The 21772-nt window shown below is 31.9% G+C and overlaps 2 protein-coding genes across 2 annotated transcripts; both read left to right on the top strand.

Annotated features, from left to right (window-relative positions):
• Positions 1-4823: 4823 nt before the first annotated feature.
• LOC131803066 (uncharacterized) lies at positions 4824-17190 on the top strand. Its single transcript, XM_059123991.1, has 3 exons — positions 4824-5157; positions 7622-7775; positions 16488-17190. Exons 1-3 carry the CDS (start codon positions 5009-5011, stop codon positions 16848-16850), a joined length of 666 nt encoding a protein of 221 aa, XP_058979974.1. The 5' UTR covers positions 4824-5008; the 3' UTR covers positions 16851-17190.
• A 1173-nt stretch (positions 17191-18363) lies between these two features.
• Positions 18364-20697, top strand: LOC131803064 (beta-catenin-like protein 1). The gene is made up of 5 exons (XM_059123988.1): positions 18364-18576; positions 18695-19250; positions 19314-20179; positions 20315-20510; positions 20573-20697. Exons 1-5 carry the CDS (start codon positions 18547-18549, stop codon positions 20659-20661), a joined length of 1737 nt encoding a protein of 578 aa, XP_058979971.1. The 5' UTR covers positions 18364-18546; the 3' UTR covers positions 20662-20697.
• Positions 20698-21772: the final 1075 nt, after the last annotated feature.

Raw genomic sequence — 21772 nt, 5'->3', positions numbered from 1 at the left:
CCGTTTGTAACATTCCTAAATTTTCGCCCTAGACCAAATCAGCAAAAAATTCTAAGTCCAATGAACCATTTCCGTCTGTCGGACAGACAGTCTGTCTGTTGAAATCACGAACAAGCTCACATTACTTGACATACAGTTTTAACATTTGGAACAACAATTTGTATTGTGCCTAGGAGATGAAATATATCGGTCCAAGTTTTCGTATAGTCCCCATATAACGTCACCTCCCGATATTCGATATTTGAATGGTTTTCGCGACATTTTGTCCCGAATTCGTCAAAAAACGGTATTTGTAGCTCATAATGGGTTCTAGTTCTGGTAGCAGAACTTTTAAAATCAAGATTCACGTTTCCTATAGTGCACATATAAAGTTACCCACCGATATTCTCTATTTTCATAATCCTAGTCACATTTACCCACGGAATTGATTTAAATTCGGTATTTAAGACTGGCAGTAGATAAGAATGGTTCTAGTTTTGTATGACCCCATATAACGGCTCCACCCAGGTTATGGTTCTTGAAAAGCTTAATCTTACTGCTATTTGTTGTTTAAAGCGGAAACTTTTGAATCCAGATACTTTTATATAAAAATATGTCCTTTACCCAATGGTGGAAGGTATTAAAAGTTCGACCCGGCCTAACTTAATGTGTTTACTCATTGGCCTTATTTTTTAAGGTGTTTTGAAGAATTTCCGAATAATTATAAAGCCCATAAACTTGCATTTTTTAGGAATCATTTTGAGATATTATGTAGAAAGGTGACTTCCCTGAAATATTACATTTACATAATCCGAAGACCTAAGAAACAAACCTCATCAGTCATCAGCAAACTCTAACTACCAATTTCTAAACAAAAAATTTTTCTAATCGCATCATTAAAAAAAAATCCGTTGTTTACACCCCATCACAAGCAATTGCATAAAACATTTGCTCTGTGACATTGCTTCTCATCGTCATCATCGACATCGAAGGAAATTAACTTTGTCCACATCAAGCCATACAAAACAACAAAAAAAAAAAAACGAAAAATCAAACAAACATCTTAACCCAAAATGTAAAAATTTTCCCCCGGCCGCAGGTTTAACAACTTCACTTAACGTTGACAATTTTGCTAATAACCCTTACAAATATTACATAATGATTTCTATTTACAAGAGGCAAATGCTGCAACGACACTAACTTTAACATTGGCGTAGCTCGATTATTTTATGGGGGAGATGATTTTTATTTAAATATTTAACAAACAGAATTATAATCGACTATAAAATTGTGTTAGCTTATCTCTCTCTATCTCTCTGAGAAAAGAGTTGAAAGAGTTGTAGAAAAGAAAATATTAAGACTTTTATATCTCTTTGAGCTTAAAAGTTTACAAAAGTGGAGAAACGCAGACATTACAAGAGAGATATCACAATCAAACAACATATTTAAGAGACAACTCACACTTACCGATACACCAAATTTTTAGTTGAGGGGTTAAATGACTGTATGTGCGTTCTCATTTGGATAGTGATAATAGCCTCCTATCCACCAGACAAGTCTCTGGACTAACTCTTTGCCAAACCACAAGAATTTCGAAATGTAGCCTTCTCAATACTGATGCTCTCATACGCCTATGACCATAATTTCCATTATTACCACTGTCAACATCAAAATTCAATGCAGGAAAAAAATAAATTGAACAAAACAAAAACTAATTATGTTTAAACTTCAACTTGGATAAATATTTAAACAATAAAGACGACAACAAAAAACAAATCTGAGAAATAATTTTCTTATGGGGAAACAAAACAGTTTGAGAAAATCTCAAATACAATAGCGTTAACAATGTATAGGCTATTTAGTAATTATTGAAAACATCAAAATAAGAAATGAAATCAATTACAGATATTTGCAACACCAGAAGCTAAAATACATCAGGAATACGGATTTCTTTTAATTTACAATTTTAGGCCAAAAAATATAAAAAAAATATTTTTAAAAACAGTTTTGTTATTTTCAAAATTGTTCAAAATATTTAAAAAATTTCCTTATTGAAAGAAAAGATCAATATAACAAATTAAATAGTATCAGTTGGTTTTCCCGACAGATGTACAGGGTGAGATAAAAAAAAACTGCAACTAAGTCAAAAGCCATATATTTTACATTTTTTTTTAATTTTATTGAATGAAAGCAAAAAATGTCGGAAATAGCATCAAATTTTAAAAAAAAGTTTAGATTTGTTCGAATTCGTCACCTTTGGTACAAATTATGGCCTTAAAACGGGCAATGAAACCAACACACTCTGCCCGAATGTTGCTCTACGGTATTTTCCCGGCGAAGCGCTGTCTTGAGGTGATCGACACTTTGGTATTTTTTAGAGCCAACCTTGCTTTCCAAAATACTCCAGACACAATAGTCTAACGGATTGGTATCCGGAGATTTTGTGCGATGGAAATGAAACGAGGAACCTCATTTTGTAACCATTCTTGGGTGGCGCGTGCTGGAGGTGCTGAGTCCTGTTGGAATGTCCAAGGTCTGCGGCCAAAATGTTTGCGTGTCCAAGGCTTTTATACATCCTCCAGAATATTTTCGCGATAATATTCGGCATTTAGTCTGATGCCACGGTCGATTAATGCGATCTGAGCGGAGAGCGACCATCTGCTTTTATGGCGGCCCACACCATCACCATGGCCAGCGTTCTTGTGGCCAACCGAAGGTGTACATTTTCAGCTGATCTCTTTGGAAAGTAAACACGATCATTTAGTTTCTTTACAAACTTCTGGACAACGAATGTTTTGTCATTGGAGAGGAGAAAACCAAATTCGTCAGTTCACCACTATCGGCCAAAAGAAGCAACTCTTTAGCTCTTTTGCATTTTTTTTTTCTTTCCTTTGCAGTTCTTGCACTTTTTGGAATTTCAATGGCTTTACGCCGAGCTCATTTTTCAATATTTGCCGAATGGAATATTGCGATATGTTCAGATCACCAGCCATTTTCGGGCAACGGCGACGCGGGTTTCGATCAAGTTGCTTCTTTGCTTTTCAAAACATTTCTACTGATCACCTCAAGCAAGCACCAGAATATCGCAGTGCAACATTCGGACAGCGTGTGACAGTTTCATTGGCCGTTTGAAGACCATAATTCGTGTCAAAGGTGACTTATTCGAATAAATCTAAATTTATTCTAAAATTTGATGCTATTTCCGGCATTTTTGCTTTTATTGAATAAAATTTAAAAAAAATATGTAAAACTTATGGCGTTTGACTTTGTTGCAGTTTTTTATCTTGCCCTGTATGTGTCTTAAGTCTTTCGTTTAGTTTGGATTATATTCTCTGAATTTCTCCAAAGACAATCAATGGTTTTCTCACAAGAGTACACATGTCTCATGAATTTGATCTCCGTCCTCTTTATTTTTTCGAGTTCGTTTCTTAAGTCTTTAACTGTTCCATTTAAATATTTTCTCAAAATAGGTACAAAAACACAGAGATGAGATTTCTTCCTAGGTCTGTAGCACATTTCTCGATTATAAAAATTCATCGAATGTCAATAACTAATAATTTAAAAAAAAAATCACCGGTTATAGCCTCAATAATAAAGAAAATATTATTAAAAATATATATCTAGCTTTCAAATTTAATATTATAAATAGTATTTGTAAGCAATATTTTATAACACAAATAATATTAAAAAATCTTACAATTAGAGTCTCAAGATTACAGAACATTCCTTAATAAAATCCTCAAAAATATATGAATATTTCCTCAAAGTCCATAAAATAATAATTTTCTAAAAATGTACGATTAATGATCAACAAATTTTAGAATTTTTTAAGAAAAAAAGATTCTCTCCCTTAATATTTTTAATTTATATAATTAATCCATTATTATAAAAATATGATTTGGGCCATCTTGTGTTGGGAAAATAGTATTTAACATTTTTCGAAAAAAAAAATTAAAAATCTCTCAAAAGCTTTTAAGTTGTAATTTAAAAAGCTAATAATTCAAAATATTTCCTTCAATATATTTTCTCTTCTTAAAAAATCCTTTAAAATTTCGTAAATCAACAAATTTACTTTTTCGAATGAAAATGTATACAGTTTAAGAATGCGTGTTTGGCTGATGATTCTAAATAAAAAAATTAAAATTTTAATTTAAAAAATTTAATTTTAAAATTTATACTTCAAAAATTTTTAAATTATTTGTTTAATAAAAAAATATATTAAAATTACACAACCAATGTCAATAGCAAAAAAAAAAAACGTTTCTGAACATCAAATGAATAATAATAATAATTTTTGTAAACCAAGCCAAGCATTGGCATGTAACCTACCTACTTGGCAAGCCATCTACCTGACCAAGTGCCATCAGCCAGCCAGCCAATCAACCAACCAACCAACAAGGTGACAAATATTTTCTTCTTCCGAAAAGCCAAATGAAAAATATTTTTGTTTAAAGAAATCTTATTGACCATAATATCACGTAAGCCTAAAGGCATTGATTGATCCCAAATACAGGCAGTCGACAATGAAGGCAAAGGCAATTCCAAAAAAAAAAAGAAGAAATACAAATTTAAATACAAATCACTCAATTTTGTGTGATTTTGGGGAAAAAGAGTAAAGCCAGAAAACACACACAAACAAACGGTCAGCCACCCAGCCAAAGAGTCACTCATTTCTTTGGGACTCCCAGAAAAGGCAAATACGAAGCAGGCAAGCAACCAACCATCGCAAACCAACACACACAAACCAAAACACACACAGAAACTACTCAAATTCCAAGCATGTTTACACAGCTCAACATTGACTTTGAGCTTTTCACGTATATAAAGTGGGGAGGCATAAAAACTTTTGTGTCATTTCATAAATTACGGTCGTAACGTCAAGAATCTGAAGAAGACATAGCACAGGTGTCTTTTTTTGAAATCGAACGCGTTCGTGGTGAATTCAAAGCAAACAGAGTATAAATACGAAAACGAAAGTGTTGTGTTTTTTCACAAATTAAATTAACAAATAAATAAAAAAAATAACAAAATGAAAGCCTTTGTAGTGGCCGGTATCTGCTTGTTCAGTGTTTTAAGTGTCGGTTTGGCCCAGTTCTCAAACGGACGCGTCTTGGATCCACCCAATCCCCAGTTGTGTGCCCAACGTGTTATTCATGAAAAGACACCCGATGGCAAAGGGTGAGTTGATGATATATATTTCATAAAAATTAAAAAAGGAACACTGAAAATTTTTCAAAAAAAAAAAAACAAAAAAAATTAAAGAGAGAAGAAAGTGTGATTTCTGGTTATTAAAAGGATGAGACAATATTTCCCAAAATTAAAAAAAAAAACTTAAAATGTTCACTTGTGATCCTGAAGTGAATGAATCTGAAAATAATATAAAAAATGCATTTAAATAAATATAAAAAAATGCCTTGTACAATATTTCACAATAAAAAATAATTTTGAACAAATGCAGTGAAAAACAGGAGTCTAAGGGAAATGCGAGACCTATTTTTAAAATAAAAGAATTTGAAACAAATATATTGAAACTTAAAAGTCTACGGGGAATTTAAGAACAAGTTGAGACCAAAATCGTAATAAATTGTACCGAATTTTTAACAGTCCTTCAGAAAAGTATTTCTAAAACCCATTTTTATGTACCAGTTCTTAGAAAGTTTAATAAACAAAAATCCACAATAATTTAAATAATAGTTTGGGAAATGTTGTTACAAAACTGTAGTTTATTGCTTAGATAGTGCATCCAAAATTTGGTTAAAAACTAAATCTTTTAACAACGTATATTGCTCTGACAGTCCTTATAGTTGTTCCTTTAATTAGAAAAAAAACAACAGCAAAATAAAACACTTGGAATTAAAAATCAGATATATCTTTAAAAATGATCTAAAAATGTCCCACTTTTGACATATTCTCAAGAAATCCACGATTGCCACTTTGACAATCATTCGGAAAATGTTCCTAAAAAAATCATTAAAATATTATGTAGCTCTAACAGACCCTTCCGTTAAAACTATCTTTTATTACTCACATATTTCTTTAGAAAAATATTTCTAAAATACAAATTAAACCAAATAATTTTAGAAATTCGACTAGAAAAATTTTGTAAAATTATCAATTCAAGTTGCGACATTTTTTAAAATTTTTTTTTTAAAAAAATCTCTTTTATAGCTCAAAAACAATAATTCTTAAATTTTGTGACTTAGGAGTTTTCTTTTAAGTTCCAAATTTTAAAATGAATATAAAAATCTACTTTTATACGAAAGAAACATGTGCCTTAAGTCTTTTAGTTTGAATTCATAAGGTTCTGTAGTGAGACTTCCATTAAGTATGTGTCTTAAGTCTTTTGTTTGAGTTTGCATTACTCATTATTTGCTCTCTGAGAATGTATCATTCATTTTTGATCCATTAGTTTCTTTGTTGAGGTTTCGGTCAAGTATGGGTCTTAAGTCTTTCGTTAGTGTTTGTATTACTCTCTCCTATTTTCTCCAAAAAAAAATCTGTGAGGTTCTCACACAATTGGTAAAAAAGCCATGCCATTAATGGAATTCTGGAATTCGAGGAAAATTCTTTAAAATAAAAAATGCACAATTTTTTAAAATATCGTATATAGGACAGAAGGGTTGTAGATAATATGACAAATAAATATACCTCTTAACATATTTTCGTCCTTCTTTTTTTTCTTTATGTGATCGAACTTCCGTCTCACCCTTCAAAATGGCCTTTAAAAAATATAATAAAATAATAAAGAGACTTTTTTAATTTATAAAAAAGAGTGAGATAATACTCACTGAAATATATAAAGAAACCGTTTTCAATTTCTGTAATATTCAAAAAAGCAGTAATTTTTCAAAAAAAAAGTCCAACTATTTTTTTTGTATTTATTTATTATTTATTTTTTTTTTCAAAAGATTATACAAAATGTTAAAAATGATTTCTAAGTAGAAATTATGGTTCTTTCTTTCATTGGTCTCTTGAGCAAAGAGAAAAACTTCCACTCTCCATTATGTTTCTCAATTGATGTTTGAATGAACTTTTTGAAGAGAATTTTAACTCCAAATAACTGAATTTTAACTGTATAACTGTTTCTTGTTTTATCAGTCTCTGTTAGCAAAGAGAAAATAAGCATAATTATTCTCCACTGATAGATGCAGCACAAGGCTCAGTTTTGTGTTTGTTGTTTAAATCTTTTGTTGAATTTTAAGTTCTCTCCAAAAAAATGTGTGTCTCTTTTCTCTCGGTGATAATTTTTATTCTGAGAAAGAGAATATTACGTATAATTTATTTAAGAGAGAAAACCGCAAAAAAATTATTCTTGGAGCCTTTCTAACCACTATTGTTCTCAAAATAAAATTAATAAAAGTACAGAAACGTTAACGTATTTTAATGCAGCTAAAAACCAAATGAAAAACTTGCAAATCTATGGAAAATTTGGCGTTTGTTCTACACACAAATGCAACAATTCTCAATTTCATGTTTGTCTCGCAAATCTTACTTTTTTAGAAATTTGATACCTTTTCCTCTCTATAAACACATTCTTTTTTAATTAAAAAAAAAATTAAAAATATTTTTTCAATAAAATTTTATTTTGAATATTTTTATCAATATTTATTTATTTATTTACTTTTTTTTTTCATTATTCCAGTTATTTCTTCTCGTGGCGTGACCCAGCTTTGAAGGGTGTCGAAGAAGATTGGTTGAGTGCCAGAAACTACTGCCGCAGACGTTGCATGGACTCTGTATCCCTGGAAACTAGCTTGGAAAATGAATGGATCAAACAACGTGTTGTCAATGAAAATGTAAGTTTTGAAATTAAGCTAATCTTTCTGGGAAATTCATGATGACCAAAAATAACGGGTTTTGAAAAGTAAAAAAAATAAAATGGAAAAAAATTATTTTTTTACAATTAATCAGGGTTTGTTTTGTAGAGATATTGGAATAAATTTCTTTCAAATTTTCTTCAATTTGTTTGCTCCATGGACGATAAATTGGTGATAATCAGTCCATGTTCCGGATATAGCTTCCTATATTCATCAACCAATTATTATACCCTCCACTATTCTATGGAGGGTATATTGGATTTGTCATTCCGTTTATAACTCTTCGAAGTGTTCATGATAGACACCACAAAGTATATATATTCTGGATCGGCATAAAATTCTAATACGATTTAGCCACGCTATCTTTCGAACTAAATGAGATAGAAGGCTAAAATTTTGCACACATGTGTATTTTGCCAGTAGGCAGATTAAGTTCGTAAATGGGATATGTCGGTCTACGTTTTCGTATAGCCCCCATATAACGGTACCTCCTGATATTCTGTATTTTGATGATTTTAGCGACATCATTCACCCGAAATGATTCAAATTTCGTATTCGAAGTTTGTAATGGCTACTACAGCCTATGCCAAAAAATTTCGTATGCAGTTCCACGTCTTCGTATAGCTCCCATATAACTGTACCTCCCTTTATTCGGTATTTTCATGATTTTAGCGACATTATTCGTCGGTATCTTTTCAAATTTCGTATTTGAAGATCCTAATTGGGTACTACCGCTTATAACAAAAAATTACTTATGCAGGTACACGTCTTCGTATAGCCCCCGAATATTTTTTGAAATTTTTCAAGATCCTTCCAATCCTTCCTACCCTTTTGTATAAAAAACATATTTCAGATATGAAGTAACTTTTTGACTGATTTTCCTCTCCTTTTATTGAATCGAAATTTTCTTCTTCAGTATTTTTCACTCAGAATAAATTAATTTTAAATTTTCAAGTTTGTGTCTTAAGTCTTTTATTTTCAATTGATAGCTAATTAGCTCTTTCGTCAGTAGATGGGCAAGTATGCACGCTAACGGTTGTGTCGCTTATTCTCTTCATAAGTAAACTATCATTGATGGGAAAATAAGGATAAATTTAAAGAATTTTTTCTACAAATAAATTTTTTAACCTATTTTGATTATGCTTGTGTTTGAAAAATAGTAAACTAACAAAATTTCGACAGAAGAAATCAATTTCTAAATTCTCTTAAAAATCTCTCTTCCATTATTTTGCCCATTTATGCTCTTTGGTCAGTAAATAAAATCGTCTCCCTCATTAAATTGTCTCTCAATCATAGATGGGCAAAATAATGAAGAGAAAATCTTAAGAGAATTTAAAAATAGCTTTTTTGTATTGATATTTTGCTGGTTTAATATTTGTCAAACACAAACATAATCGAGAAAGGTATCAAAAATTAATTTATAAAAACAAATCTTCAAAATATTGCTAATTTTGCGATTATTGATAGTTTACTCATGAGATAAGAGACAGAAGCGTGCTTACTTGCCCATCTTTGTTCTCAATGTACACAAATTTCGATGAGAAACGAAACTAATAAAACTTTAATTTTTAACAAAAAAAAAAAAAATTAAATAAAATTACATAAAAATTTAAAAAAATAGAGAGTAATTTTTTTATAAAAAAAATTCATTTACCCTGTAATTTTCCATTGGCAGCAAATTTGTTGTTTCTGTGACCTTAATGTTTTTGCCAGTTTAGCCCCTGGCATAAATGCCCTCTCATTACTCTTATTTTTTGCAAACAATTTTTTTATGGGATTCACCTTTTGAATACCAAAAAAAAAAAAAAAAAGAAATAAACCTCAAATTTCAAATAACTTTTATGATATAATCTAATTGTGGTATGAAATTCACGTTCTGTCCTCAAAAATAAAAAAAAAAGTTTCCACAAAAATAAAAAAACATTTATTGAATTGAAAAGTACCATTTAAACGTGCCTCCTCCCAAAAAACAATAACAAAGCATTAATAAAAAAAATAGCCAATGAAATTTTGCACCCCAAAAATCTAATATGCGTAGCACACACAAAGAGACACACACACACTCTAGTTGATTCACTATTTTATACGCATTTCGAACACTTTCGATTTCAATAGAAAACATGTTTTGCGTACAAAATTACCTCTGTTTTTTCGGTCAAATGGACAACAATGAAATAGTCTTAATGATGTTGATGCCGACAATAGAGTCGATAAAGCTGACGACGATGATGATGAGGATGATAATAATAGCAACAGCAGCAGCCTCGCAGCCACCAGCCATTAGTAAGCTCTACAGTAGCAAACTGTAATAAATGCGGCATTACAAAATAATGGTTAACTGAGGTTGCTTTGTTTTTTCTTTTTGTTGTTGCTTTGGATTTTTTTGCAAAGAAAAAAAGACGTCTTACCTATAAACTCTTTCTTCATGAAGAAGAAACAAATTAAAAACGAAAAAAAAACCTTACAAACGATGTACAAAATTACTCCATTGCAAAAAAAAGACCGACACAGAAGAAAAAACAAACCGTCGAAGCTAAGTAAAATTATTACATAACGCCATCGTGCTGTACGCCAGCCTGAGCCTGATGATTGTTTACAACTTGTCGATTGCCTGACGCTGGCCGACTGGCTGTCTGGCAATCGATCCGGTATGGTAACGAATCTCCCCCTTAAAAAAAAAAAAAAAAACTAAAAATATTCCCACCTTCTCATTGAACTTTATATTCCACACAGCATCTGTGTGGTTAAAGGTAGATTTTGTCTCCCCCCCAAAAAAGAGTCTTTTCCAAAACTGGATTTACACCGGTTTGTTGTCTCAAAATTTATTGTTCGAAACAAGTTGAAACTGCAATATGCATTAGCCATGACAATGCCAAAGAAGAAGACGACGACCAAGAAAAAAAATTGGTTATCTTAAAAATAGACATGTTACAAAAGTCATTTCCTAGAGGAAATGAAATGATGCTGCACATTTTTTGTTTTTGTATTTTTGGTATTTTTTTATAATGTTGTAAATGTCAAATAGAAAGTTTTATGGGTTATTTATTACCCGGTTTAATGGGTGACATTTTAAGACTTTGTCTTTTAGGTCAATTGGTTGGGTTAGAAGACATGAGAGAGAAATAATCTGATATTCGTCATTGATACTAAAAAGTCGTGCTCAAGGAAATTAAAAAGCTCCTGTCTAACGAATTATATTCCTAATTCTTCCTGTCGTTTTAAGTTTTAGTCTTAATTATGTATGAAACAATTCACGTTGATATTTTAAGTCTTTTATTTTATTTTTTTTTAAGTAAAAAAATTATCGCAGGAAAATTATTTCAAAATTCTTTTAAAAATTTGTCTTTCATTATTTTGCCCATCTATGGTCAATAGATACACTTATGTCTTTGATTAAACATAGCTCTCAATCATAGATGGGCAAAATAATGAAAGAGAAATTCTTAAGAGAATTGAAAAATAGTTTTTTTGTGACGAAATTGTGATAGTTTAATATTTTTCAAAGACAAAGATAATCTAAATAGACAAAATAAAAAACAAACATAATCTAAAATTAATTTAAAGTAACAATTCTTCAAAGTTATGCTTATTTTATTGATAGTTTACTCATGACAGAGAATAAGAGACACAACCGCTATGCTCTTAATGGGCATGAGTGAAATTCTCTTTCTTCCTCCTCTCATTCCTCTTTTTTTTTTTGAGAAATACCAGAGAGTTATCTTCGTCATTTCTATTTTCAAGTTCGTGTCTTAAGTCTTTTCATTCTACCTATCACTCTCCACTTTATTCACCATTTCATTTTTAATTTTTATTTATTTATTTTTATTTTATTTTCATTTAATTTATTTATTTATTTTCATTTTATTTATTTATTTATTTTATTTAGTTTTTTTTTTTTTTTTTGAAAAAACGTCCGAGTTTCCCGGTTATTTTATTATATACATTTACTCTCACAAATATATTCTCTCGCTCTCTTTCTATATTTTGATTTTTATCTGAATTAATATAGCTTTCTTGATTGCATCTTAAGTTCTTCATTTTTAATCTATAATTTCTATGGCTGCCTTAAGTCTCCTACAATCATTTGCCTAGATTTGTTTTTATCTATATTTTTAACCAGAATTCTCTCCCTCCCTCATTCTCTCTTTATCATACCATATTTTCTAACTCTTTACTTTTGCCGTTTTCATTTTTCTTCTTGAGATAATAATGTGAAAGATATAACATTTTTATAGGAGATGCTCGCGTGTTCAACAACGAAAGCAGTAGTAAGTCGAAAATGCATTCGGTCTATTTCCAGACGACGCAAGTGGTGACCAATTCTTTCGAAAGCCTTACGCCTTTATATTTCATTGGTGAAAGACACCTTCTTTAGATAATACTTTCTCACTCCTACTTCTCTTTACTTCTCACTTAATTTATTTGTTTTTCTTTTCGCTATTCCTTTGGAGGGAGTTTTTTCCAGTTTATGTCACTGAAATTCTGTCTAGTTAATCATTTCTTATATTCTCTGTTTCTATTATCTTGTTATTTTCTTAAACAGAGATATCATTTGATAAATCCTCCTCTGTTTTCATTTTCCTTTTCTCATTTATATGTGACTCTCACTCCCCCATTTACTTTGTTTTTCATTTTGCTTAGCAACCTTCTTCTCTTTCCATTAGAGATTACTGTTCATTTCAAGTATGTGTCTTAAGTCTTTCCCTTTAGTTTCATTGTTATTGACACTCTCTGTTTACATTAAACCGAGAGGCTGGCAAAGAGTCCCATTTTTTATGTTCTCCCATTTATATTACTCTCCAATTACATTACTTTTCAATGGTACTTATTGTGTGTGTGGAGAATACTACGTTATTGAAGGATAGCATCTGTTTGGCTCTGCATTAAACGGTAGTGATGAGTGAGTGAGTAACTGATGAGTGTTTAGGAAACCAATGTAAATTACTGCTCTCTCTCGCTCTTTATTTTATGAGACAAATTGAATGCATATTAATGTGTAAATAAAGAGAATTGACTATTTGCATGATTAAAATGCATTTTTATGAGGAAGATTTTAAAAAAATATATTTTCAAAGGCAAAATACCCACATTTTCTTGATATTTATTGTAAATTACCTATCAAACCATTATTGTTTCCCAAATTGCTACTAATTTCCTTGTTGCCAACACATTTATGTCTCTATTGCCTTAAAACGCTACTAATCGGAACATGTTATGTTAAGAGGAAATACAAAAGCCTAGCTAGCCATGCATGCAACCTCTTAATGAAGTCCAATTTCGGGGCCCTCATTAAAATAAAGGAAAATTTTTTATAAATAATTCAAACAAAAAAAATATATATTTATAAAACAAAATATATTGCCCGGTCATGCTTACCATGATGATTGATTACTGTAAAAGGAAAAAAAATGCAACAAAATATTGTTAAATAAAAAAATTATGATTTTTTCAGTCACGCTATATTTCACAAAAAAAATGTGTAAATATGTAAGACCATAATTAAATTAATTTCTAACAAAACTAAAACATCAACGCACACACACAAACACATTTTTGTGTTTACCCACCAGATGTGATATAATCCGTAACACATTTCAAACCCCATGACGAAGTCTTCAAGTTGTCGCCGGCTGCCAATGTCAAATAATAGAAAAAAAATCTGTTGTTGATGAATTATTAATGATGAGCATCATCGGTTTGAATATGTAAATTTCCATATGCATAGATCCATTATTAACAGTTAGATAGCTTGTGCGGTTTTTATGTATTTAATGATATATTAATTGGCCTTGGGACACCTGGGATAGATGGATGGATGGATGGGGAGTTTTAAATCAGGGATGTTGTAAGAAAAATGTCAAAGAAAAATTGGAAGTCATTAGATTTTTAAATAAAAATAAAAAACGTAGAAGGTCGATTTTGTAATGCAGGTGATAGAAGAAAATTTTGAAAAAATTTAAAAAAATATAATTTTTTCTTTGATTTTTTAATTTGATATTTGAAAACTTTTAAAAGTGAACTCTGATAACCCCTTTTGTAGGAATCTTCTCTAATTCAATTTTAAAATATCTAAGTTTTGTCAAGGTTTCAAGGCGAGTCAACACTATTTTTTTTTTGAAGATTAAAAAAACAATTTTTAAGGATCCTTGTAAAAAATCTAATAAAAGGTCGATTTTGTAATGCAGTTGATAGAAGGAAATTTTGAAAAAATTGAAAAAATAAAATTCATTTTTTTTTTTTGATTTTTTAATTTGATATGTGAAAACTTTTAAAGGTGAACCCCTTTTGAAAGAATTTTTTCTAAGTCAATTTTAAAATATCTAAGTTTTGTCAAAGTTTCAAGGCGAGTCAATCCATTTTTTTTTTTTTTTTTTTTTTTGAACATTAAAAAAAATAATTTTTGAGGGATTCTTGTAAAAAATCTAAGAATATAAAAAATGAAATTTCCAAAAAAAAACAATCAATAGCTGGTATTTTGCTTGAAAAATTCTATTAGTTCCATAGTAAAATTGTCCATGCCTTTCCTATCAGACACTCAATAAGCTCTTAAGTAGTTTGTGTGTGGCATGAGAGAATTCTCCGAAGTAAAGCCCATTAAAAAGCTTGAGCCATGACAGCTGCCACGTGCAATGACACAGCCCAAACCTTGTTTTTTTTTTAAGCTCTCACCATTAGCCTTAATTATGTGACACATGCAATGAACTTCACCCAAGGCAAAGGCCATAAAAGGGCACGACGTAAGCTTATTATGAATGTGAATAATGACAATCCACTTCAACATATCCAAACACAAATCATAATATTTTTTTTTTTTTTTTGATATAAAATAGTTTCTATGGTCACTTGTCTGTCAGCTGTAAGAAATTTTTCATTGATTTTCAATGTTGTTGCCTTTTTTACAACAACCTACTTTTTCGGGGGGAGAAAGTAGTGTCGACGTCGTCTGTTAATAATGTAAAATATCATGGAAATAAAATATTATTATAGACCAAGGTTTATTGTTATAACAACAACAACAGCAGCTACAACAAAGAAAGGTGGGGTTTAACGTTAACTGCATTTTAACAAAAAAAAATATCAAAGTTTAAATAAGAAAACAAACAACACCCAAATGACTGAACATTTGGAAAATGTTGGTGTGGTTGTTTGCATGGCAAACAGAAAGTGTTGACAATTTATGGTAGGTTTGTAAGAGCACGATTTTTTTTTTTTTTTTTTTTTTTGTGGCCAACAAAACAATGAGGGCTATTTTATGCTACAGCACCACCATTTGGGTAACAATAGTTTCCGTTTGGGTGTTTTTTTGCTCCAAAACAACAACATCACAAGCACGTAATGTACATCAATAATGAGTTGTGTTTTGTTTTTTGTTGTAATATTTACAGTTTTACCTTATTGTTCATAACTGTAACTAAACCGAAATAGAAATTTTTTGTCTGAAATGTGAAAATAATGCCGGTACCAATTGGTGTCAATGCAGATTTTTTTTTCATCTCTGCATAAATGGCAATGAACTGGGCAAGAAACCTCTTACATCTAAACAATACGGATGTGAATGATCCAAGATCATTTTTATAGAAAAAGACAAAAAATTATATAAAAATGTGTAATGAAACGGTTAATGACTTTACATTACACGCCTCTTTTAAATCGTTTAGTAACTGTTATTACATTTCCTTACACCATTTTAAGGGGGGTGAGATAATTCACCATAATTATATAATAAGACATGAAATTTTGCAGTGAAAAAAAATTAAATTTCATAATTAAAAATTTTCAATTCCAAAAAAAAAAATCATTAAAAAAATTTGAAAGCGTTTTTTTTTTCAAATATTTGTTTTTACAAAATTTAAGTTTTTGTTAATAAAAATATTTAAAATCGTCCCTAATTTAGCTGACATCTGCAGCTTCAGTCTTTATTTTGAATCAAGTTCGCGTCTTAAGTCTTTTGATTCAGTTAATCAATTAATTTTCTCTCACTACTCTCATTGAAATCATAATCGATGTTTGTTTCTTAAGTCTTTTGATTCATTCACTATTGCACACTTCAGGTTTGTGCCTTAAGTCTTTTGATTCAAGTAACTCTCTTGTTTATAATATCTCTTGACAGTTTATCTCTATTTTCCTTTATCCCTCTCTTTTTCTTTTAATCCTATATATTTCTCTCACTTAAATCAAGTAGATGTCTTAAGTCTTTTCTATTTTTCCCGTTTAATTTTAACATGATATACTTTTCTCTCCTCAGTTATTTTAAAATCAGAAGAGTTATCTCTTAGTTAACGGCCTCCTGCCATTTCCCCTTTATTATAATTATCTGCTCTTTCGTCTTTTACTTGAATTACACCGTTATTTTTCTCCCTCTCTATCCCCCTTCTGAGAGAGGCCAGTTTACTGTTATAAAATCCCCACAACGATTAAAATTTTCTTTCAAATAAGACTCTTAAATCTTTCATAGCTGTTTCTCTCTCTCTGTCTCTCTTTAAATGGTTATTTCACAAATATATGCCCTTCAACATTTAAATGTTTATCTCATGTATTTGTTTTAAGTATTCTTTTTGCTCCTTCGATTTGCTACTCAGTGTGGTTTCCCCTCTCCCTCTCTCTCTCTCTCGATTATAAACCGGTACTTTTATTTACTCAAAAAAAAAGAAATAAAACCTAATAAATTCCCCCATTTTCCCCTATTTTCAGGTGAAATACATCTGGACCTCTGGCCGTCTCTGTGACTTCAAGGGCTGTGAACGTCCCGACTTGCAACCCACCAACATCAACGGCTGGTTCTGGACTGCTACTTTGCAAAAATTGGCCCCAACCAGCGAACGCAGCCAAGGTGATTGGTCTCCCAGCGGTGGTATTGGCTTGCCCCAACCCGACAACCGTGAATACAAACAAAACGGTGCTCCCGAAAACTGTTTGGCTCTCTTGAATCAATTCTACAACGATGGTGTTAACTGGCACGATGTGGCTTGTCATCACAAGAAACCATTCGTTTGCGAAGAAAACGATGCCTTGTTGAAGTATGTCCGTTATACCAACCCTCAGTTGCGCATTTAAGGAAATTATGAAGGAGTGTAGGAGTTACTCAGAATAAAAGAACTTTTCTCTCCCTCCCACCCACTTTTAGAAACCAAAAATATTTAAGAAAATGTCGCTGAATTTTTTTATACTCTTCGTTTTTTCTAAATTATTATTTTTTTGTATGACTAAATTTCCTTGAACGTCTTTCTTCAACTTTGTTTCTATTTTGTTGAGCCAATTGCTGTACTCAGTTTTTTCTCCACTATTTCTCTTTCATTTTGTTTAGTTTAATTTTAATTTTTTGTATTAATTTATGTTAAATAAATAAAAAAGAATAAAAAAATAAAAGAAAAAATACTAAAAACTTAAAATAAAACTGTGTTTTATTGTTATTTCTAAAACGGGCGGATCGTGTAGAAAAGGTTTAAAGTAAATCCTGTAAATTTAAACCTTGTAAAATAAAAAAATTGTTGACAGTATGGGGGTTTTCAATCCCAGTGGTAGTTTTTGTTGTAGTTTTACGACTTATATAGTCGGTCTCATGGTAGAAGAATAAAGATAGATGCATCAACGCTTGGGAACATTGATATTCCAACATATTTAAGATGTTTTTTTTTTTTTTTTCAAAAATAAATAAACTTTTAAATGTTTTCGTATACGACGCAAATAGCAAATTGTTGCATTTTTCAACAATTTTCACAAATTTCACCAATTTTTCATCCGACATTTTCAATTCCAAAATCGGTTTGACAGTCAATTGTCCTAGCAGCTGTGTCGATGCGACTACCTGTATTTTTCTATCATGGTCGGTCTTCTGAAAAATAATAGAGTAGACAAACCGTTTGAACATGGTATTAGCTTAGTAAAAACGTAGCTGAGATATGTTTCCATGCAACAACTACAGAAAATTAATTATTAATTAAGATGATATAAAACTACCAAATATAAATGTAAGAACGTCATTTTACATATGACCTCAACATAATGTATAAACTAGCCTTTATACAACGTTAAATTTAATTGAATACCTGTCGCATCAGTATCACTTAACTTGTTATCATTTTACTGTGATCAGTATCACTTAACTTGTTATCATTTTACTGTCATTACAATATATCAGCTGAATTTCATAATGACATAATTTCAGTTTATTTTTAATTTAATCCTATAGTTCTTACTTAAGGGCAGCTTATTTTTTTTCTTTTTTTCTGGTTTATTCTTTACTTCTGCCTAGTTGGATGTAGAAAAAAAGACAGCTTCTTCATTAACAACCCTCCACTTGGTATCATTTTCCTGTGATTGCCGATATGTCAAATGATGTCCCTTCCCCTTTTTATTTTGAGCTCTTAAAAATCATATAAAACCACGAAACAGAAATGTAAGAACGTCATTTTACATTTGATCTCAACAATTAGCCTTATCAGTATCACTTAACACGTTATCATTTCCCAGTGATTACCATACACCAGGTTTCTTTCTGTCTTCCACCCCATTCGTCTGCTATTTTACTTTTGTTTTATACGTAAACAAAGCTTCACCGGGTCATTTTGTTTTGTGTTGTATCTTTATTGGTCATTCATACCTATGTCTCTTGTTCGTGGCACATGGAACGTTTTTTCATTTATTTGGAACATCGAAACATCTTTATCGTCCACTTTTTGAGAACAACCAAAATCGCGTTTAATTTACTACCAAATTCCAGAAAAAAAACTACTGCGATAATCAATAAAGAATGGATATTGGAGAGCTTTTATCCTTCAAAGTAAGTAAAGAAGAAATGACAAGCAAAACATGCGGACAATGTATCAAAACTCGTCCCTAGTGTTGTGCCCATCTTGGAATATTGTAGAAACCTTTTTTCCTAATTAAAACTTTTCCAGCCGGAAGCCACTCCGAAACGGTCTCACGAAGACGATGAGGACTACTCGCCGGAGAAACCGCCCAGCAGGCAAGAGGAAAAGAACAGCAAACGTTTGAAACGTATTGCCCAAGCCAAGGAGGCAGCCGATTTTGCCAAACCTGAGGAACCCATACCCCAGTTGAGTGGGGTGGCGGCAGCTCTACTAGATCCCGAGCTAACAAATGAGGAACGTATGAATATTCTGAAATACGTTGAAAGTGAAGAAGCTGAAGGTGATGTCTTGGACGAACAAGGTTTGAAAAAGTTGCTATTGGTGTTCGAAAAGAAAAACTTAAAAAATCAGGAGCTGCGTATAAAGTATTCCGATAATCCCATTAAATTCATGGACTCGGAAGTGGAACTACATTCGGTAATACAAGAGTTAAAGGCTGTTGCCACTGTACCAGATTTATATCCCGTTTTGGTAGAGCTCAATGGTATACCAAGTCTGTTGGAATTGTTAAATCATCCAAATACTGATATTGCCGTGGCAATTGTTGATCTTTTGCAGGAGGTTACAGATGTTGATATTTTGGGTAGGGAATAACTTAAATAAAACTTTTTTGAAGGAGGTTTTAAATATTTTGTGGTACTTCCAGGTGAAAGTAGTGATGGCGCCGAAGTCTTAATTGAGGCCCTACGCAAACAACAGGTCATTGCCCTTTTGGTGCAGAATTTAGAACGTCTTAATGAACAAATAAAAGAGGAGGCCGATGGTGTGCACAACACCTTGTCGATTGTGGAAAATCTTACAGAAATGAATAACGATATTGTGGCAGAGGCGGCACAACAGGGCCTTTTAGCCTGGATCCTTAAAAGACTTAAACAAAAACCACCCTACGATGCCAATAAACTATACTGCAGTGAAATCCTTTCCATACTAATACAGACCAATTATGACAACAAATTGATGTTGGGTGAGCTGGATGGCATTGATATCCTGCTCCAGCAATTGGCCTTCTATAAGAAACATGACCCCTCTTCGACAGAGGAACAAGAATATATGGAAAATCTATTCAATTGCATGTGTTCGGCACTAATGGCCAAAGAGAATCGTGAGAAGTTCCTCAAAGGAGAAGGTTTACAGCTGATGAACCTTATGTTGAGGGAAAAGAAAATGTCACGAAATGGTTCCTTAAAGGTGCTCGATCATGCCATGTCGGGTCCGGATGGTCGTGATAATTGTAATAAATTTGTAGATATCTTAGGACTGCGTACCATATTCCCACTCTTTATGAAAACGCCAAAGAAAAGTAAACGCCTATTGTCCGCCGATGCTCATGAGGAACATGTCTGCGCCGTCATTGCGTCGATGTTGAGAAATTGTAAGGGTGCCCAAAGACAGCGGCTGCTTTCGAAATTTACCGAAAACGATCATGAAAAGGTTGATCGTTTGTTGGAGTTGCATTTGAAGTATTTGGAGAAGGTTGAGGCAGTGGATAGGGAAATTGACCAGCAACCGAGGGTATGTTTAATAATTAAGTTTTAATTCATAATTTTTTTTTATCCTTTTACGAATAATTTTTTATAAAAATTTTTAAGGTCTCAAAGAATTGAATTCTTTATTTTCCACCATTAAAATATGCTCTCCCGTTTATAGGATGACGACATGGATGAAACAGAGGAGGCGGAAAATAATTACCTAAAACGTTTAACCGGCGGTTTGTTTACCCTACAGATGATTGATTATATTATCTTGGAAATCAGCGCCACCTCAGAGTCCATCAAATCCCGGGTATTACAAATATTGAATTTGCGTGGTGCTTCCATGAAAACGATACGCAGTGTTATGAGAGGTATTGTTTCCTATTTGATATATGTAATGACTTTTTGTTAATTTGTTGTATTTTATTTACAGAATATGCCGGTAACTTGGGTGAAGATGGCGATGCCGATTGGAAGGAGCAAGAAGAGACACATATATTATCCTTAGTTGATCGTTTCTAAACTAGTTTTATTAATAAAAACATATTGTTTTTTTTTTACTAATAAGGAGCTATAGTATAAGAAACTCAAATTGATATGTGGGAGAGAGAGTAAAATAGAAAAGTAGTAATAAGAACAAAGAGGAAAGAGGGAGGATATATTAGGACTAGAAAAGAGGGAGGATATATTAGGACTACAGTCGAATCTTCAATCCTCAGCCGAAATGAAAGAATTGGATGTCATGTAAAAAAGAGGGAGGATATATTTAGACCACAGTAGAATCTTCAATCCTTTGCCGAATAAATGGAAGAAAACAGAGGAATTAGAAGTCATGTAAAAAAGAGGGAGAATATATCGGGACCAATGCAAAATCTTCAATCCTTGGTCGAATAAAGGATAAATGCGTCACTTTTCCATTATCTGGAATGTGTATTCACAAATTCATTTCGATCGATTTAGAATGCCAGAACTTGCCCCAAGACTTTGTTAGGAAGAGCAAAAAATATTCGTTATTTGAAAGGCATTGGCCACATGGCTTTAACTGCGAAATATACACATATATTGAGCCTCTTGAATTTCCTAATGTCCTTATAAGCAGGGATCCATCAAAGCTAAATGATAAGGAACATTGAGCTCTGATAGATTCCCATCGACAGTAGTTTACTGCTCACCGAAAATGCCGCTAAGGAAAGAGAGCTACCACAGCAAACCAGAGTAGTTTTGAACAACTGATATCTGAATAGGCTCGAACTGACAGCAGTGCCTTCTTCTAAAGTGCCTAGCTGCCATATCGCTAAGGACCCAATCGATACAAGTCCCATCCTTTTTGAACTAGAAGTTAGAAGCAGACCCAGTTTAGAGATGATATCAGAAAGCCGATCTGCCTTTTTATTCTTTGTCTCCCTGGATTTAGTTTTTTTTTTGGTGTCGAGAGAATTCAAAACACTCCTTTTTTAATAGAAACGCCTCTTTGTTCTCCTTCTACTTCAACTGCCTTGAAAGCATGGACTAGTCGGTGTTTACCGACTAATTGATATTGGGAACGGTGGAGCTACTCAGGTCGACTTCCTTGGGAGTCAACTAGAGGTCGAGGTCTGTTCTAGTATTTATGTCCTCCTCTTCTTCGGCAGAA

This window comes from Musca domestica, unplaced genomic scaffold (assembly GCF_030504385.1).
Source record: "Musca domestica strain aabys unplaced genomic scaffold, Musca_domestica.polishedcontigs.V.1.1 261, whole genome shotgun sequence".
Classification (NCBI taxonomy): domain Eukaryota; kingdom Metazoa; phylum Arthropoda; class Insecta; order Diptera; family Muscidae; genus Musca; species Musca domestica.
Note: the sequence above shows the minus strand (reverse complement) of the source record. Positions and strands in the feature narration are given on the sequence as shown.

Bases quoted from the DNA above. Each gene is read 5' to 3' on its own strand.
- LOC131803066 (XM_059123991.1), top strand. From the start codon at position 5,009: ATGAAAGCCTTTGTAGTGGCCGGTATCTGCTTGTTCAGTGTTTTAAGT. The intron at 5,158-7,621 runs GTGAGTTGATGA...TCATTATTCCAG, and splicing joins AAGACACCCGATGGCAAAGG to TTATTTCTTCTCGTGGCGTG. The intron at 7,776-16,487 runs GTAAGTTTTGAA...CCCTATTTTCAG, and splicing joins AACGTGTTGTCAATGAAAAT to GTGAAATACATCTGGACCTC.
- LOC131803064 (XM_059123988.1), top strand. From the start codon at position 18,547: ATGGATATTGGAGAGCTTTTATCCTTCAAA. The intron at 18,577-18,694 runs GTAAGTAAAGAA...AAACTTTTCCAG, and splicing joins GAGAGCTTTTATCCTTCAAA to CCGGAAGCCACTCCGAAACG. The intron at 20,511-20,572 runs GTATTGTTTCCT...TTTTATTTACAG, and splicing joins GATACGCAGTGTTATGAGAG to AATATGCCGGTAACTTGGGT.